Here is an 18,396-nt window from a genome sequence, read left to right as displayed (position 1 = left end):
TCCGTACCAGGAAAATCTTCATCCCATCATCAAATTGCAATCGGGTGCTTCTAATAGAACCATGTTAGTCACCGTATGAGACATTGACATCCAGTGGTCTCTCGTTAGAGTCCATTGACTACTGAAGCGACTGTACCCGAATATCTTCTCAGACTAGAGTTCTGCCATCAGCCAGGTTCTTGGTCAGGCGGACTACTATGTTAACTTCGTCATTCAGTTTGATGCTATGTTTCATCTCTATTGTTCTCGAGTATCCGTCCTTACTTGTTGCTCTGATCGTCTCTGTTACCAGCCATGCTGTCTGCGTTGGGATATTTGCTTTTCTTTTCACTTCTCTTCATGTAATGGCCTCAATAGTGCCTTCCGTCAAACTTGCGCGGCACGTCTGTTGATAAATAGAATCAAGTGGGACTTAATGTTTTGCTTTTATCATTATTTGAAGGTCTGCTCTGAGTATATGAACTCAGAGTACCGCAATCCAGTCACAGTGATCATCCTGATGAGCACGTACAGTATTCATTTGATCACTCGAAGACTGAATGCGTCATATACTTGGCTGTTGGGGCCACGTAGTCTTAGTCTGCCCCTCAGTATCTTACTTTGCTTATCCCAAGTCAAAGTATGCAGCTGTGGCCGAATTTAGAGTGAGGAATTTCACGATAAATTGAACGGAACTTGACTCAATCAATCAGAAGAAACCATAAAAGTGTGACGGCATCATGACTGCAGCCTACTTCCTCGTCAGCGCCTGGTCAGAATGAAGACTGGGGGCAATCGGAGTCAGCTTTGTACCAAAGAAATAACACAGCGCTTAATTATGACTTCCTCTGTAGAAACTCGTAAAGGATCAAGCATTCGACCGACCGGTGTCGACGTTCTACTCATGGGGACAATGTTATGAATCAAACCTATCATATATCGGTGTTGTTCGCAGGTTGTACCTGGAATGGTTTCCGGAGCGGGATCCGTTTACTCTACGGGGAACGAATCCTAAGCCCGGATTCGCGCACGTCTATGCGCTCGGGTAACTACTCGGCTATCGGTTAGCATGAAGCGAGAAGGCAGGAAGAAAGCTCGGGGAGGTAGGCGCAGATAGCAGCGGTGATGAGAGTCTCGGCCCCGGCCCTTGGGTTTTTGCTCCGAGAGTTCCGCTGACGGCTTCAGTGTCCATATTGTCTGATCTAATAGGAATGAATCACACAACAACATAGCTTGTTTGGCGAATTGACAATCCAAAAGATCTTGACAAGAAAAGCGAGCTGGGACGATCACGTTGCCAGTCTGGCCATAGAAAGATGCTACTCCATGAGAACCTCGTAACTGCAGGACATCTGAGGAACTCGAGAAACATGACGCGGGTGACAGCAGAGACATGTGACTTGGAAGGATAAACGTATGTGCATGATCAAAATAGTATGATATTAACTTCGCCAGCTTCGGGAGCTTCGAACATCCGCCTGCACACCAGGGGTTTGCTCAACTCTTTCCTTGAATGCAATCCTTCTTCTTCACATGATGATACAGGCCCAGCTGTCAAACTCCTATTGGAAATGCTTCATCTTGATGCAACGCTTCGCTGATTGTAATCTTCCGGCTCATGTAATCAACGCTTCAAATCCTCAAAACCTTTAACGCCGAACAAATGCAAGACCAAGCTGTTTCTGGCCATCCCAAAGGTCTCAGCACGACTTGTCAAGAACACTGCGAGAAGTTAGTGACGAGCAAAAAGCATTCGAGAGTCCACCGTACTAACCATTGCTGCGTTTGACACCTCCCGTTCGTCGGGTTGGGGTACTGGCCCGACTTGGGATCACACTTGACAGTCTTGCCTCCCGTACAAGTTGCGCCTATGAAGTTGCCCCATTGAGCAAATGTCGCTGAGTAGTCGTCGCCATGCGCTGTCCAGGCGCGCCAGATGTCGAAGTTGCCGGTAAAGGTCGAGAGGCCGGCTGCGCAAGCGCCCTGGCCCGCGTTCGTCGGCGAGCCGGGTTGCCAGCTCGCACAATCAGGCCCCATGATGGCTACCAGGCCAAGACTCGCTTCATTGTATGCTTCGTCGGCGTTTGCGGCGCAGACAGTCACTTGGCAGTGTACTTGCGTGCATCCTGACGCCAAAACTGATCGGCACTGGAAGAAAACCAGCAGGAGAAGGCTGAGGCTGCATCTCGGTCAATTCCTGTACCATGCCAAGCCCAGTTGCAAAAGAAACACTTACAGCTTGAAAGACATTGACATTGAGCTTGAACTCATGTTGTGGAAGAAGTCGGTGTTGGCCGAGTTTTGGCTTTTCTCTATGCTCGGTATCCCAGGTTGTTTCGAAGGTGTGAAAAACAGGACGTGTTGGGTTCCCTTGGCCAGTGCGACGAGCTCTGATCATGCAATCAATTGAACTCTTAAAAGACAATCGGGGAAATTTGCGACACCTTAAGGGAATCCTGGCTTGAGATTTCATCCCACATTGCCCGATTCCATCACTAATACAAATAAGGGGCACGACTCGCTTTGGACTTCCTTCAGCCATTCAAGAAACTGAGGGATGGCACGATTGCTTTTCGTCATGGCGAACTTCTAAACTTGTCAAAAACCGAGAAAATGAAGGAGCACTTGCCATTCGAGCACGTTTTCTGCCTGGGCCAGTAAGAACGACCACGTGGGTGGAATTTTCACCACGTTGCTCCCTGATACTGACTCGGTCCGGAGGCTGTGTGCGCTTTTTCAGTTTTGAAGTGCTGGGAACACCCTCACATTAAATACATTATATAGCACTGATGACCCACATCTGAGGATAGCTAATTAAAACCCCCAATGTGCATGAAATTTGTGACAGTTCCGATCAACCGTGAACTCCATCGATCTACGGTGGGCACGGCTGAACCGGCACCAATGGCAGCTGTTGCAGCACACATGTGGTCGAATAGTTCGTTGCTGAGCGCAACGTGCAACTCGTGATGCGACTCAGTTTTGCCGGCCCGTACCGTGGCCCTGTGGTAGGGCGTTGAAGATGGCAAGCTGTCGACGATGTTAATATGCCGGTACCAGCATCGCGGTTCGCTTCAGCAAGATCCGGCGATCTCTCATCGTTCTTTCCCCAGTCGTTCGCTTGATACCCCTCATTCGTTGCTTTGGAATTCCGTTCTTTTTCCAGCCTGTCTCTACCTTGTTACAACGATGGTTAACGTAGCGTTTGTTCTTCTGGCTGCCACTGCCACTGCCTCTCCCACCTCACTCTGGATCCGAGACACACCAAAGTGGGAAGACGTCAAGTGCACCGATACCAACATCACAGACGCCAAAGTCGCATCCAATATCCGCTGGCAAGCTGCCGACGCCAACACATCTTGGGACGCGGCCGTCGCAGCGTGGCATAATTATACACCTGGAGATGGCCAAGTTCAACTCAAGTTCCCGGCCTTCATCAGCGACTTCTACGGCGGCCCTGAAGGATGGGATTGCCAAGATCCCGTCAATACCCCTTGTTCAACGACGGTTCAGTGCGCTGCCACCAAAACACCGGCAGGGTATGTTACACACCTGACTCTTTCGAAAGTTACACAGATACATTTGGCTAACTTTCCATATAGGTTTCTCGTTCTCAACTCCTTCGCGAAGTTGCACGACGTGAGATAAATCACAGTCTGTTTCAAAGTCTACCGCTGACCGGTCACAAGATCTTCCAAAAATATCATGAAGCGCTGCAAGATGCCCAGCTCAGTCTCGCTGCCGTAATTGGAGACTTCACCGGAGCCTTTTCCCCTCAGTTGAAGGCTCAGGATGATTCAACCTTAGTCAAGATTGTGCTTGATGTGTTGCAATTTGGTATTGGTTTGTCGTCTGCAGGACTTTGGAACATTGGTAGGTCTCTCTCGCTCTGATGACCCAAAGCTTTTTACTGATTCGAGAAGTTCTCCATGATGCCGCCATTTTCGCTACCAGCGCCTACAGAAGTTTCGCCAAGGATACCTTCAACAGCGCCATTAGTTCTTCATTCGCCCTAGCCAAGGATAACACCAAGGCGTAGGTCGTAATACCTGGCCGATGTATCCCCGGAGGGAGATGCTAACACTACCCATCAACAGCGCGAAAGACTCTGCTAGCGTCCAGAACGATCTGTCGTCCGCCATGGGTACTCTATTTGACGTATGGAAAAAGACTCAGAATGATTACTTGTCAGAAGTCTTCTCTGGGTCAAACAGCACCACGAACAACATGCTTTCGGGGCTGATCCGCGAGGGCATGATGAACATGGTCCCTGACGACATTAACCTCTCCGAAATGAAGGATAACGTTCAGAAGATCTTGCTTGGACAAATGATTCCCATTGCCTGGTCTGTAGCGCCGGCTGGGTTCCAACCTTTTGTGCTGTAAGTCAAGCTCTCCTCTACCAAGTATTCGTTAACTTACACAATCAAACAGCAAGACGGGAGATGCATGCTCAGACACCATGCCCAAGACACTGGACCCATACATGGACGAAGATACGCACAAGAAGTCGGGTGTCTGCTGGAACGGAAACCAATTCTACGTTCTCACCATTGGAACGTACCGTGTCGACGTCCAGGCCGACACCCCCGGCCTTCCCAACTCAGACCCGCCCTTCCAGCAGCTTGCGGGTGGCACACACGACATTTTGGATGGAAAGAGTTGGGGTGGCATCACGCTGGACGACATCGTGATCAGCTCCTACAGCGGCTATCTGGCCAACGGCAACCGCAACGGCTACAACATGTCCTTGGATACCAGCAGCGGACCTGTGGACGAGCTCATGCTTTCGGGTGGTGTGCGGACCCCTGGGTTCTTCTCGCTTCCTGTCTGCACGAGCATTTGGAACACCCTGATGAATGTTGCTGGGAGCATAGAGGGCAAGAACTATTACCCATGCGGCGTTGTTGTTGAGAAGACGTATCCTCAGTAATGCACGGCGGATGAGCCATACTGCAGGACAAGTGGCTTCTAGAATTAATGACAAACCTTTACGTTCATTCAAGCTGATTCCGTGATTTGACGTTATGCCACAAACTTTTGCTTCCCGCTAAGTTGCTGAACTAGAAATGCATAGAGGCTGTGGTAGACATTTCGAGCTTGCGGTCCCCCGACTAGAGACGACGGTCGTGGTGGGATACGAGTCAACGATCTCATTGCCTAATTCTGAAGATAGAGTTCCTCAGGTTTCTCTTGCCGATATCTAATCCCGGCCAAATAAGAAGAGTATTGGTGAAAGGGTCCTATTCAACGCATAACTCAACAAGGGTTGAGAGTGTATTATTCCACTGCTATCTTCGTCCGAAGCATTGAGGAAAGACGTCACTGACATCGAACGCGCTGTCAGACGTTGGACATCATAATGTCATTCCAATCTATGTACCCTAGATATCTATTATGTAGTAAACATTGAATCCCCCCATGAAATCTACAGCCCGTTATGAGAATAGTTCCGCTTTAATGCAAGAAAGAAACAGCAAGAAAGAAATGAGTCCACCCAAATGCTATCCCGAGATCTACCCGTGAAGGTGGTACAATCTAAGATGCTGCAATAGTGCGCGTGTGGTATCAGAGTGATGAGGTAAGAGAGATGAGTCAAAGTAGAATGAGCTTTGCTCACTCCGCCTTCTTGGACGTCTTGGTACGGAGCTTCATGAGGAGGTAGACCAAGGCGTAAGAGCTGATGGCGAAGATGACGACGATGGCAGCATCGCGCCAGCCATAGTAGTACTCCTTGAGGTTCACGGTCTGCAGGTAGTCGCTGCCGTCGCGGTACTGGCAGACCTTGCATCCGGAAGTGGCGTCGGGGTTGATGAGATTGCTGGAGGAGCCCATGCCCATCATGTACTCGGCCAGGTAGTTGGCGCAGGTGGTGCCGTTGGGGGGATCGAAAAGGGCGAACTCCCTTTCCTTGCAGGTGACTTCCGTGCCCCAGATGTCGAAAACAAGCATGCTGCCCATTAGGTAGTTGAAGGGGTTGAGCCAGTACCTATGCAAACAGTCAGTAAAATGCGGAGAAATAAGTGGTCGAAAGGGATTTTACTTACATCCAGTACTTCCAGAAGGTTTGGAGTTGATCGTATGGCACGAGAACACCGCAGAACGAAACCAGGACTCCGATGAGCAGCGGGTTGACCAGGGAGGCAAAGACGGCGTTGGGTGCGTAGGCGGCGATGAACTGACCGATACCAGTATACACAAACTCGTACATGAGCATGACGAAGAAGGTGGATCCGGCGCGGGAAGACTCAGAGGGGAATCCGACAGTGTAGTACCAGCAGACGTAGTAGAGCACGGCGCAGATGATGAGGTACGGGATCTCAGAGACGATGAGTCCAGTGACGAAGGCAACCCAGGAGTACATCTTGGACTTCTTCTCACGAGTCTCGAAGATGTCGCGGCGGTCGATGAAGAGAGGTTGAACTTGAGCCAATACACCAGGAGCGACGAAGATGAAGTTGAAGATCGTGAAGAGACGCATCTGGAGGTCGCCAACGGAGTCACCAATCATCCAGAAGGAGAAACCGTTGAAGAGGGCAGAGAAGATGTGAAGAGCGAACTTGTTGTTGACGTAGTCGATGTTGCGGTAGAGGGACACGTTCATGCGATGGGTGACGATCTTGGTCTGGTCCCAGAGGGAAAGAGCAAACTCGTGACCATCGTCCACGGTGCCAGGAGGCTTGGAGGCGGCGTCTTGGATCATGTGGTCGAGTTCCTTGACAACGGCCTCATGCTCAGGAGAAGACAACCAAACCTCGTTCCAGTCCTTGCCCTTGGACAGGTGGCCAGAGACGACGTCGATCATGTGCTCAGCAGGGTTGGCCTCCTCGGGGCAGGGGGCACCGTATCGACCAAAGTAGGAGCGGATCGTCTTTGCGTTGTCGCCAATGTCGCCGAAGTAGACAGTCTTGCCGCCCTTGGCGAGAAGGAGCAGGGTGTCGAACTGGGAAAAGAGCTGGGCAGAAGGCTGATGGATCGTGACGAGAACGGCCTGGCCTGCATTCGCAAGCTTGCGAAGGAAGCGAACGGTATTGTAGGCGGACTGTCCATCGAGACCTGAGGTAGGCTCATCAAGGAAGATCAAGATGCTGGGCTTGGAGACGAGTTCGACACCGATCGTGACACGCTTGCGCTGCTCGACGGACAAGCCGTTACCAACCTTTCCAATGAGCGTATCGGCCAGGTCGTGAAGCTCCAAAAGATCAATGATGGTGTCAACGTAGGCGAGCTTCTCCTCGCGGGAGGTGTCACGGCTCTGTCTGAGGAGAGCTGAGAACTCGAGGGCTTCTCTGACGGTGGCGTAGGGTTCGTGAACGTCGAGCTGCTCGCAGTATCCGGCGGAACGTTGGAAGGAAACAGGGAGGGGGCGACCGTCGACCATGATGGATCCGTGGATGGTACCTTCTGTCTTGCGTTGGGCGAGGACGTCGAGTAGGGTGGTCTTTCCAGCACCAGAGGAACCCATCAAAGCTCCCAACATGCCCTGCGGAGGAGGTTAGCGGACCCTTTCAAACATTGTGCACTGAGAAGACCTACAGGCTTAACGTATCCTTGAACGTTGTCCAAAAGCTTGCGGTCTCCGGAGGGAGTCTTGACAGTGTAGGTCAGGTTCTTCCAAGTAAAGATGGAGGTGTTGCGGACGAGGTTCTGGTCGGTCTCATCTCCACTGGTGTTGCCGTTGGCATCACGCTTCTCGTTGTCGCTCTTGTTGCCCGAAGCTTCTTCGGTAGTCTGAGCTTCCTCATCATTCTTCAGAGCTGAGGTGACCTTGGCGTTCTCGCGAGGAATCAGGAGAGAAGCACCACCCTCGGCGGCGGAACGCCAGCGCGACGTGAAGATGACCGTGAGAGCGATAAAAAGCACCCACCAGGCCCAGACAATGCCGAAGTTGCGCCAGACATGGCTGTGAGAGTAAGAGAGGGCTGAAAGGTACTGATCACCCATAAAGGAGGTCTGGCCTTGAGTGGCACCGGGAACTCCAGCGCAGGACTGGTGGTTGGGGTCAGTGTAGCCGGGTCCGTTCGGGACAAGGTTATTGCCAACGCAGGGGAGAAGCTGGCCATAGAACTCGGTCGACATGAGAGAGTCGAAAGCATAAGCCAAGGGGTTAATCCTGTGAACAGTAATTAGTTATTTGTTCTTCGAGTCGGAGACAGTGGGTGGTAGGAGGGCAGTCGCGACCGGGCGGGTGGGGCCGGGTGGTGCACGAGCCACCCGTGTCCGGGACCGGGCCCGATCCAGATCCGGAGGTCCGGATCTTGCGATCAAGCATCGCAACTACGATTCCAAACCTCCCAGCATCATTAAAATAGTAAGAAAATAGTCAAAATTACCAGAATAACCAGATAAACCATGGATGCATTTGGCCGTATTGAATCATGTAACCGCAGTACATAATCGTCGCGGAAACGATGAAACCGGATGCCTTCGAAGCGCCGTCGAATGTCGAGAAACTGGCACCGATGGAACGGAACATCGCGGTCATACACATAGTAGTTGCGAAAACGACTACCCAGAATGTGAAGAAAGCTGATGCGCTCAGTTTGAGCCCGACCATGAAGTATAAAACCACGGAGAAGACCGAGACTTGGAATACCAGGACCGGGATATCGGCGGCGACCTGGGCGATACAGAACGCGGCGGGGTGGTAGTAGGCAAAAGACTTGTGCTTGATAAGCACAGGGCGGCCGGTGAAAGAATTGGTGACTTCGGACATGGACAGCAAACTGTTGAACAAGAGGGCGAAGAAGAGCGCACCACCTTTGGAGAACAGACCACCAGAGTTGTTGGGAGCGTTGTAGAAGAGAGAACCGGCGATCAGAGCTTGGACCAAGGTAGACACCTGAGTGATGATGAAGGTAGCCTTGTCACCCCAAATGATCTGGTACTGACGTTGAATACACGCTCCAACCTGAGTCATGAAACTTGTCGTGAGGGCGCTGTTGGCGGGAAGCTGCTTGTGCTTCTCGTTGGCAACACCTTGCTGGAACAGCTTCGTCTTCTCCTTGGCTGCTTCTGTCGTGGGGAAATTGTACTCGGCAATCATGCGGGGGTAGATGTCCGACTTTTCGTACTCTGCGCGGAGGGCGGTGGCGGTACGGGGAAAGGTCTTCTCAAAACCGGGACGGATGGCTCTTTCCGTGGGAACGGTGACACCGGTTAGGAAATCAGCGACGTTGGCGCCGTCGGAGCAGATAAAACCGAGCTTCTCCATGAAAGGACGGGCCTCCTTCATGGGACCGTAGTACATCTCCTTGCCGTTGTCGAGGACGAGGACCTTATCGAAGAGGTTGTAGATACCGTTACCGGCTTGGTAGAGGGTGACGATAGAGGCGAGACCAAGGACATCGGTCATGGCGCGGACTGCCTTGGTGTATTCCAGGGCACTATAATGATGTTAGTCCAACTGCCCCAAAGCATCAGATGAAGGAGTAACTTACGTGCTGGCGTCCAGTCCTCTGGTACTGTTATCCCAGCAAAACACTGAACCTCTCGTCGCCATAGTCTCGATGATGGAAACACGTTTCCTCTCGCCACCAGAAACACCACGAACAAACTCGTTGCCGACCTTGGTGTCGAAAGTGTGCTGGATACCCATCGACTCCAACAAGAAATCTCTGTTCTCCGCTCTCAACTCCTCGTTGGATGATACTCCATCGGGGAGGCGGAAGGGAATCTTGAGGCGGGTTGCAAAGTCCATCGTCTGGCCGACGGTGAGGGTGGGAAAGAACAGCTCCTCCTCGGTGTTCATGACGATTTGGCCACGATACCTCTCTGCCTCCTTGTGAGACATTGAACCGTAGTGAACATCGCCGGTAACTGAAGAGTATCCGCGGCGGTGGTTGGCGAGAATGTTGAGTAGTGTCGTGCATCCGGATCCAGGTCTTCCGAGAACCAACAGCATCTCACCGGGCTTGACGCAGCCGTGGGAGTTGTCGAGAATCGTCTTCAGGGGCGGCTTGTGGCGGGACTCCTTGACGAGTTTAGGAATGTTGAACTGTGATAGGACGTTTTCGTGAATCGACGCGTCGGCGCTGACGGCCTGCACCGTGAGGTTCTGCCATGTCACGCCCAGCTCTCTCGCAGGGAAACCAGATCGTTCATCTCTCTGCCTGACGGCTTCGACCTTGTGCTTCAGAGACCAGGTGGTATCGTCGTCTGGGAGTTGGGCGAGCTCGAGCGACTGCTCGTAGTTGGAACCGTTGTTGAGCGTGCCGTCGGACTCCATGTTGCCTTCGCGGGAGTACGATGAGCCGACTTCTTGTTTTTCGGACGTGAAGTTCATCGTGCACACTATCTCGAAGGACTTGAGTCGAGAGCACGCTTGATAGCAAAGAAGCAAGTCAGAAGCATGGGGACATCCTTGGGTGTGTGGGAGGTCTTCTATTTGTTATCTCTAGTCATTTTCGTCATTTGCTGTTACCCCTAAAGTCCGGCCGGCCCGCCGATGGATGGACTTCGGCCACATGGGCAGAGATTACGACCCGATCAGAAGCTACCAGAGATCTCTGTGCAACAAGCAAGCACCCCTAGCATGATGGAATAACGGGTCCAAATCGGGGCAAGCGGAGTGATTGTGATAAAGGAGGGCACGCCATGGCAACAAGGTGACCCGTCATCCCGTGTCTTCGATGACAAAATTTCGTCCGAAAGCTTACTCTCCAGGCGCCCCCAAGCACGCTGCACGACGCCATTGTTGTCCGAAGGTGAAAAAAATGTTTCGGGACCGTGGCCCAGGGCCCTGGGTCCGCTGAATAATTGTTTTTCCCTTCATCCCACTTGCTTCCAGAGACCAAACATGGCAATCTGGTTGGATGAACCCTGCATGCGACGGCGTGGCAGCTGGGCGCTCGGGGTTGGTTCCCTGCCCGAGGCGACGGGATGCCGTGGGCCAGACCCAGGCAGATCCCTTGAAAAGACCCGAGAGCCGCAGTGAGGCTCACCAGTGAGACTCGGTCTACCGTCCCAAAGCAGCGAAGAGGCCGCTTACTCAGCGGCGAGTTGGACATTTTTGGGACGGTTCGTAGGGCTTGGTGTTGTTTCGGGGGGAGGTTGTTGGTGCCGAACGAGTCGGGGCGGCGTGTCTCGGAGCACCGGGCACGGGCGCAGAGTTTGGAGATGACGGTGGAGCACGCCTGAAGTTTTGCGTTAAGGTTTCCCCGTGAGGACCAATTAAAGCACGGGGCGCGGAGGATGACGGTCCACTTTTGACGTTTGCCGCTTAGTCAGGGGCGGTCAGATGCCGCTGAGTCAGCGGGCCGTTTCCATACATCTACCGAAGGGGGGAATGACTGCCGTAAACAGGCGTGTTCTTGACTACTCGTGGTGCGAGCAGAGAGAAAGAAAGGCGGACGACTGGCAAACCGGCTTCCCTACCGAAAGCGAGGCACGCGAGACGGATTACCTCTCTGGAGCTATCCGGTCCCTGGCGACACCAAAGCAGCGTGCCGCGGAGTGCGGCTGCTAACACGAATCAGAAGCCGCAGTGAGGGTCAACATGAGGAAGAGAGCGTGTGATTCCTGTCACAGGAGAAAGGTATGCTTCCGGCCCGTCTATCGTGGACTCAAACTTGTTTACCTGTCTCAGACGACATGCTAATCTGTTTTCATTCTTTCAAGATTCAATGTGACGGGGCCGTGCCGCAATGCAACTGGTGCAAGCACCATGGAATGGCATGCACTTTCAACCGAGCCACCAAGGTGAAGAAGCGAGTGGCCACAGCTAGGTGAGTTATCCCTGCGGGCTGAAGTTGGCCCCCACCCAACCCCTATCTCTGTCTTTCTCGATGAATCATCGAACGGAGCATCAAAGATTTACGACGTCCGCAGGGCTGGATCTGAAAAGGACCTAGTCGAGCGCCTCAACCGTATCGAACAAGCTCTCGAGGCGGCTCGGCGGAACCAAGGCGCCCAGGATGCTGGGGATGAGGGGCGGGACCCATCCATGTCCCCATCGTCATCATCGGCGCCAATGTCAACCGTCGGGCCGGACCCTCCGGCCGCCGACGGGACCCCGGAGGCATCCCAAGTCCGAGCCTATGACTCATCTATACGGGCATCCGGCGCTACGGTGGGTAAGATGCACTTTGCCGGCTACTACATGGGCGATATCAGCTCTTACAATGGCATCCCGTTCTTCTCCGCCGACGGGCAAGACTGGATTCGCTCCCGGACGGGCGAAGATGCCTCCATCAACACTCTATTTGCTCTTGGCCCACTGTGGCAGACCCAGCACCCGGTTCCCATCCTTCTGGGGTTTCCACAGACCAATACTGGAGGTGAACTTCCTAATCGGGTAACTGTCGAAGAGTACCTGGCGCTCTTTCGTGCCTCTCACTTTGGGCTGTCTTTCCCCCTTATCGACCATGCCTTGTTCATGGAAACAATCGAACTGGCTTACAGCTCGACTGACGGTTCACCGAGTCTCGAGGTCGTGACAGCAAAAGCATGTGTCTTTTCATTCTTTGCCGTTGTCTCTCTTTTTCAAGATGAGTGGAAGTCGGTGCCGGAGATTGATGGCGAGGCGTGCGCGGGAGCAGCTCAAAGCCTGTTGGCAATGATCCTCCAGGACACCAATATCACGGCTCTCGAGACCGTCTTCATGCTGGTAAGATTTTGGATGTGAGGCAATTGCCGAAAGGTTGCTGACGTTTGCCTTTGATAGAGTTTGTATCATCTCTTCTGCGGCCACCTCCAACAAGGGGCCATGTTCCATTCGGCCACATGTCGAGTCCTGTTCATGCTTGGCGGGCATCTCGAGCCCGGGACGAGCCGCACCCCCCATCAGTCGCCAAAGGCTGGGGACGACCATGCTTGGCGAGTGAGGAATCAGCTTCGGAGGCTGTTCTGGCTGTCGTACAAGCTTGACAAGGAGATTTCCCTACGAACGGGTCAACCCCCGAGCATCGACGACGAGCACTGCGACCTGACTCTTCCGCAAATGGACTGGTGGACGCGAGCTTCTGACGACACGGGTGGTTCGCCATCATTTCTCGACGAGGCGACAATCACGTCAACGCTGCAGCCAGATTCGCTGCAGCTGACCATCATCAAATCGAAGATCAGTCGAATGCTGTATTCTGTTGCGGCGCTGAAGAAGAGCGACGCGGAAATGCTGAGAGATATTCGCGAGTTGGATGATGAGCTGGAGGGATGGAGAATGTCAGTACCACAGTCGTATAGGCCGACTTTGACGTTCCCTCGAGGGACGATGACCATCAGGAAAGGCCGGCTGGGTATGGAGGAGATCATCCTCCACTTCGAATACCACTACTTGATGGCCATGATCCACCGAGCCAGCGGCAGGTGTCGATGCTGGGCAAGTGGTGAAGGCGGCGGACTGGAGGGAGTCAGCTCGAGTCTTGCGCTATCCGTGCAAGCGAGTCGATCAACGCTATATTTCCTGCGAGCCGCTATTCATGGTGTTGAGCAGGTTGCGTTCTGGTAAGTTGCCGAAAGGTGCACCGTTAGGATACAACGAATCATTGGCTGACATGACCAGGATGGTGGTTTTCTACCCCATGTCGGCTATCCTAACGATCTTCTGCAATCTACTCCTCGACCCTCTAAACGCAAAGGCCGAAGAGGACATGGAGCTTTTGCAATCAGTGCCAAAGCTGATTGAAGGCATGCGAAACCGCCGCTTGACGGCATACGAGGTGGCTCATGTCAAGATGATTGACGAGTTTGTCCTGGAGTTGACCCGGCTTGGCACTTCTGCTATCGCTAAGGCCAAGCGCGAGCAACTGGCGAATTGATGTTCTTTGGAAAGGATCACTGTGTTTTATCAAGCAGGGCGTTCGGGTCCGGGGATCGTTCGACTGGTCAAGACTTGTATGAGTGATTTGACGGAATGACTGGACACTAGTGGCTGGCGTTGATATAGAAAGACAACGGAAAGCAAAATAATGGTATATGGTATTCCTCTAGAACAGTTCCATCTCCTGAAAAGATGAGATCAGTGTCGCATGTCAGATGAAGGAGAACTTTAGATGTGGCCTGGGCTTGAGAGAAGACGATGTGGTGGTTGCCGGAGCACGTGGGAAGCAGGTTTAACCGAGACTGCTGGACCGTGCGTGATTTCTTTTTTGGAGGAAGGCACGATGAAAAGCGGAGAACAGACCAATGGCACCGGAGGAATTCCGCTCCTCCAATGACCAGCCAGATGCCCGTTTTCCTCTCTCCAACATTCACGGTGACTCTCGACACCTTACCACGGAAAAGAGTCCCGCACTCGTCTTCTCGCCCGACTCTGGCCTACGCTTTTTCAGTCGGTGGTGCATTTTCACGGTTGATTCCCGTCGCACAGATCCATCTCCACTGCGGATGAAGCCGATTCCACATCCCTAAAGATCACAATCGGGACGGCGCCACCAGCACCACATTGCGGCCCCGATCATCAAGATGCATCAGGCCAGACGTGAGAGCCACGGCCATCACTCCACCTCGGCCGCTCCCTCCGAGATCAGTGGCAAGGCCGCTCATTTCGACCACATCTCATCTGTTCATCAACAACGTATATTCGAACGATTGGCTGGACCACGCGCCACCTGCCACATCGTGAATGGCAATGTCAATGGCTCGTCGTCGACCCTTGCATGTCAGCAGTCGCTAAGCGGCTAGGTCGCAGCAGCAGGGTCCATCATCTCCACATTCGCGCATCGAGCCAACGAACTTCCAGTCGAATGATCACCAGAGTCGAGGCTGAATGGCCGGTTAATCTATCGATGCATCCTCTAGCTCGACATTTTCTGGGGTCCCCAGAGGTTCCGCCACACCCAGAACGCTTGGGACGGCAGCCATTCTTGGAATCGACATGTCTCCGGCGGTGCATTCACTCCCCGGCCCCTTCTCCAAATCGTCCTGCCCTCACGGCAACCCCTCCATCACGCCTTCCCCTCACGCACTGGGGTAGTTGGGGAACCCTGCACACCCTGTCTGTCCCCGAGAGGGTGGCTCGTTGAAATACCGATGCCTCCTGCCGGCCGCAGCGGCCACTCGTCTTCCTGCCTCTCGAAAAGCACCACCACATGCGAGTCGAACTCGAGCAGGGTCGTCAAGTCCTTGTGCTGCGAAGGCCGGACATCTTTCCAACATTCGCAGCTTTTGTCAGTGTTCCATCAGCATGCTCGTCAACCAGCCAGTTCGTCCCCGGCCGATCAAGACTCGGTCTAGAGCAGGTTCGTATGAGCCTTCTCGTAAGACAAAGTGTTGAAATCGTCTGACATGTGTTTTCCTGCCTTCAGGATGCAAATACTGGTAAATGACCCCAGCCCTTCCCACTTGTGAGAGTCTTCGCTAACGACTGACAGCCGAGACAAGGTTCGTCACCATGATAGCCTCTTTCTTGACCATCTTACCAACACTCATCTTAGAGAAAGAAATGCTCCGAAGAACACCCCCAGTGTCTGCGATGCGTGCAAGCCGGTGTCGCTTGTGTGTACGAGCCCATTAAGAAGAGGAAAAGGAGAACGTCCACAAAATCAGCAATGTTCTCGGAGTCCAACGCCTCCGACGACTCAAGTAGTCCGACGGCTACCACTGACCTCCAAACGAGCCCCGACACGAGCGTCCTCACGCCGCCTGACGTCGCACAATCCAATGCCAGTGTGCTTTCAATGTCGCCGATATCTACGGATAACTGTTTTTCTGCATCCATAGACTCGATACTTCCTTTATGCGAGGACTTGGACGGCTCGTATGAGTACGAAATGGGTTACGAGGATTCCGGAACTCTTGGAGAAGGCTTCACGACAATCACGGAAATTGGATCATGCCAGAAGATGGCCGATACCGACTTCCAACTCCCGCTAGCCAACATGGATGGCAGTGTCCACTCAACTGACGAATCCTTCTTCTCAGCAAGCCTAGACATGTCGTGGAACGAGCCCTCGTGGTCGACAGCGTCCTCTCCGCTTTTGAGCATGCTGCCCCCTTCCTTTCCTAGCGCTCCTGACTGCCCTGAAGACACAGGCTTGCTAGATCACTACTCTAAGGTTATGTTGCCGATGATGGGCTTCAGAGAAGGGGTCAGCAATCCTTACGAGCAGCACATCATTCCTCTTTCGCATAGGAGCTCTGCCGTCCGAAGCGCCATCTACGCCTTGGCCAGCGCGCATCGAGAATACGCGGGCTTAGAAAACACCGAAGGATCGGCTTGTTTCCACGAGCGAGCTGTTGCAGGCTTGTCGGCAATCATTGAAGAAGGCGATGGCTTCGAGGAGGCGCTCGCGACAATTGTATTGCTTTTGCAGTACGACTTGGTAGGCCGTCAAACCTTTGAGACGTGGACTGTCACTGACTGTCGCAGCTTATGCAACGAAGTCTGTCAATCATCACAAACAATCACCTTCAGGGGGCATGGCACATCATTAGTGCTATGCCGCCGCCGAAGAGTGCCAGTGTTGAGTTCTTCGAACAGGTCCGTCTCACGAATCACTAGGCTTTCCAGTACTGATGGATCGCAGGTTTTCCGATATTTCGACGTACTCAACGCTCTCACCAATGGCTCGACCCCAGTGTTTGCCGCACCTAAAGCCAATCGAGCATATTCACCAGGAAGCTCCCCACCCCCCTTTACCTTTAGCGGAGTCGACCCCGTCTTGGGTATGGCCGAAGACCTTTGGCCAACGCTGCATCGCTTGGGGGAATTGACTACCATGAAGCGGGAACTTCAGAGTGCCATGGCCACAGGCCAGGCATCGAAGTTTGCTGTCCTTCGGACCGAGTATCAGACCACTTACAAGGCCATTGAATACGCTCTGGAGTCATGGAAGCCTAGTCTACCTCCAGGCTTTAATCTTGTCAACCGGGTTGTTGATGGGCCTGCAGATGCATCCGAGACGGAACTCGCCAACGTTAGATGGACCACCAGCACAGCGCTTGCATACAGGCAGAGCGCGCTGGTCTACCTGTACAGCACCATCTCCGAATACCCATCATCGCATGATCTAGTGCAGAAGCACGCACAGGCGGCCCTGTGGCATTGCGCGGCATCTGTTTCTCACGGTGGAGCCGGGCTCACCATGCTGTGGCCACTTTTCTTCTCTGCATGCCATGCGGTCTGCAGCCGGGACCGCGGCTTAGTGCGCCAAGCTTTCACAGCGTTTGGTACTAAGAGGGGGACAGTCAACACAGAGAAGCCATGGGCTGTTGTCCAGGAAGTGTGGCGAAAGATGGACATGCGGGCCTATGGCAAGGAGCAGGTGGGCACTGAGGCCTGCCCAGGCTTGTGGAAGCAAGTTGCTGCGGACATGAAAATCGGCATCGTCTTTGGCTGAGGAATAACCAAACACGCGGCGACGAAGAGCTGCGCTCTCTAAGTCACGGTGTGCTATTGTCACGACACAACGGCGGCTACCCAAGGCTTTCTCGGCCGACGGGAAGAGGGAGGCACAGCAAACATTGGACTGCTGAACATCAGGAAAATACGGCGCATCGATACCCAAAATACCACAATCGTTTTTGTTCCCACAAGATGAACTGCAGCACCAGATCTACTGATTGACAAGTTGAAAAACCGTTCTTTGGTCGTACCTCAGCGGAGCAAACGAACCACCCTGTCAAGCTAATGCAGCTCATGATTGCATCCACTCCAACGACAGGACCCGCCACTCCTTCAGGTGAGTCGACGTGGCTCGACCAATGCCAACGCCACTGGCCTGATTGTCCGCCAACCAAAGTTGGGGAACACGGAGCCGCGTCTGATGACTGGGGTCGGTTTCCCCACAGGCCAGGGAGTGCAATTCAGGCTGATTGCCCTCCGCAGATCCAGAGACGGGAGGCATGTCAAATACTCGCATTCTGCGCAGACGCAGAGCTGAGGGCTAGAGGACTTGGGCCCCTGGCAGTCTCAAATTTCTAGACGCCAGTCAAACGGGCCAGAGAACTTCATCTGCAGGCGGCTACCGATCTGGTTAAGCAATTTCTTCGTCCCATGTTTGCGCACACCCTTAGCTGTTCATCGTCATGCGTACCAACCACACGATGCAACGCAATATGCGATCCCAATACCGGAATGCCATTCAGCCTGACGGGTTCTTGTCTCTGGAACCAAGATGCAACAGACTTTGGGTCTCGGTTCAAGGAGAGGGGGTATGAGGAGCGGTCAGTTACCTCTGCTCTGCACCCTTCTTCGCGTCCTGGTACGATTGTGGCTTAACGTAACTCATGTAAATATGGCTGAGGCATGAACAGAGTCCGAGATGAGCTCATGCCACTTGTGTTGTCTGGTCACGGGACGCGAGAGCAGCTGGATCAACAGTCAATCCAACCCGATGGGCTCGCCTATTCCGCGTCCTGGGAGAAGCGACTGATCCTCCGTCGTCACACATCAGCGTGCATCCTGTCGCTCCTCGCCATAATTGGACATGTCGGTGACGCATACAAGGCCGAGCAGACCTTCTTCAACCTCTGACA

The 18,396-nt window shown here is 53.3% G+C and overlaps 6 protein-coding genes across 6 annotated transcripts; 4 read left to right on the top strand and 2 right to left on the bottom strand.

Moving 5' to 3' along the window:
* Window positions 1-1,679: 1,679 nt before the first annotated feature.
* Window positions 1,680-2,250, bottom strand: CGGC5_v010552 (uncharacterized protein; the record flags this gene model as incomplete). The annotated part of the gene is made up of 3 exons (XM_032028162.1): window positions 1,680-1,701; window positions 1,754-2,158; window positions 2,216-2,250. 3 exons carry the CDS (start codon window positions 2,248-2,250, stop codon window positions 1,680-1,682), a joined length of 462 nt encoding a protein of 153 aa, XP_031875528.1.
* Window positions 2,251-3,168: 918 nt separating this feature from the next.
* Window positions 3,169-4,912, top strand: CGGC5_v010551 (uncharacterized protein; the record flags this gene model as incomplete). The annotated part of the gene is made up of 6 exons (XM_032028163.1): window positions 3,169-3,518; window positions 3,582-3,618; window positions 3,669-3,852; window positions 3,903-4,014; window positions 4,077-4,361; window positions 4,414-4,912. The coding sequence occupies 6 exons, from the start codon at window positions 3,169-3,171 to the stop codon at window positions 4,910-4,912; spliced, it is 1,467 nt and encodes a 488-aa protein (XP_031875531.1).
* Window positions 4,913-5,595: 683 nt separating this feature from the next.
* SNQ2 lies at window positions 5,596-10,264 on the bottom strand (the record flags this gene model as incomplete). The annotated part of the gene is made up of 5 exons (XM_032028164.1): window positions 5,596-5,968; window positions 6,027-7,462; window positions 7,516-8,092; window positions 8,313-9,365; window positions 9,420-10,264. The coding sequence occupies 5 exons, from the start codon at window positions 10,262-10,264 to the stop codon at window positions 5,596-5,598; spliced, it is 4,284 nt and encodes a 1,427-aa protein (XP_031875532.1).
* Window positions 10,265-11,476: 1,212 nt separating this feature from the next.
* Window positions 11,477-13,736, top strand: fsdR-0 (Fusaridione A cluster transcription factor fsdR; the record flags this gene model as incomplete). Its single annotated transcript, XM_032028165.1, has 5 exons — window positions 11,477-11,515; window positions 11,599-11,705; window positions 11,809-12,586; window positions 12,644-13,422; window positions 13,481-13,736. 5 exons carry the CDS (start codon window positions 11,477-11,479, stop codon window positions 13,734-13,736), a joined length of 1,959 nt encoding a protein of 652 aa, XP_031875535.1.
* A 1,367-nt stretch (window positions 13,737-15,103) lies between these two features.
* On the top strand, window positions 15,104-17,258 carry ARA1-0 (L-arabinose-responsive transcription regulator ARA1; the record flags this gene model as incomplete). Its single annotated transcript, XM_032028166.1, has 6 exons — window positions 15,104-15,158; window positions 15,225-15,237; window positions 15,291-15,300; window positions 15,354-16,241; window positions 16,289-16,399; window positions 16,446-17,258. The coding sequence occupies 6 exons, from the start codon at window positions 15,104-15,106 to the stop codon at window positions 17,256-17,258; spliced, it is 1,890 nt and encodes a 629-aa protein (XP_031875530.1).
* A 737-nt stretch (window positions 17,259-17,995) lies between these two features.
* Window positions 17,996-18,394, top strand: CGGC5_v010547 (uncharacterized protein; the record flags this gene model as incomplete). The annotated part of the gene is made up of 2 exons (XM_066152376.1): window positions 17,996-18,084; window positions 18,175-18,394. The coding sequence occupies 2 exons, from the start codon at window positions 17,996-17,998 to the stop codon at window positions 18,392-18,394; spliced, it is 309 nt and encodes a 102-aa protein (XP_066008269.1).
* Window positions 18,395-18,396: the final 2 nt, after the last annotated feature.

This window comes from Colletotrichum fructicola, assembly GCF_000319635.2.
Source record: "Colletotrichum fructicola Nara gc5 chromosome Unknown KSG_Nara_v1_contig06, whole genome shotgun sequence".
In the NCBI taxonomy this organism is placed as follows: Eukaryota; Fungi; Ascomycota; class Sordariomycetes; order Glomerellales; family Glomerellaceae; genus Colletotrichum; species Colletotrichum fructicola.
This window is presented reverse-complemented; position numbering and strand designations above follow the sequence as displayed.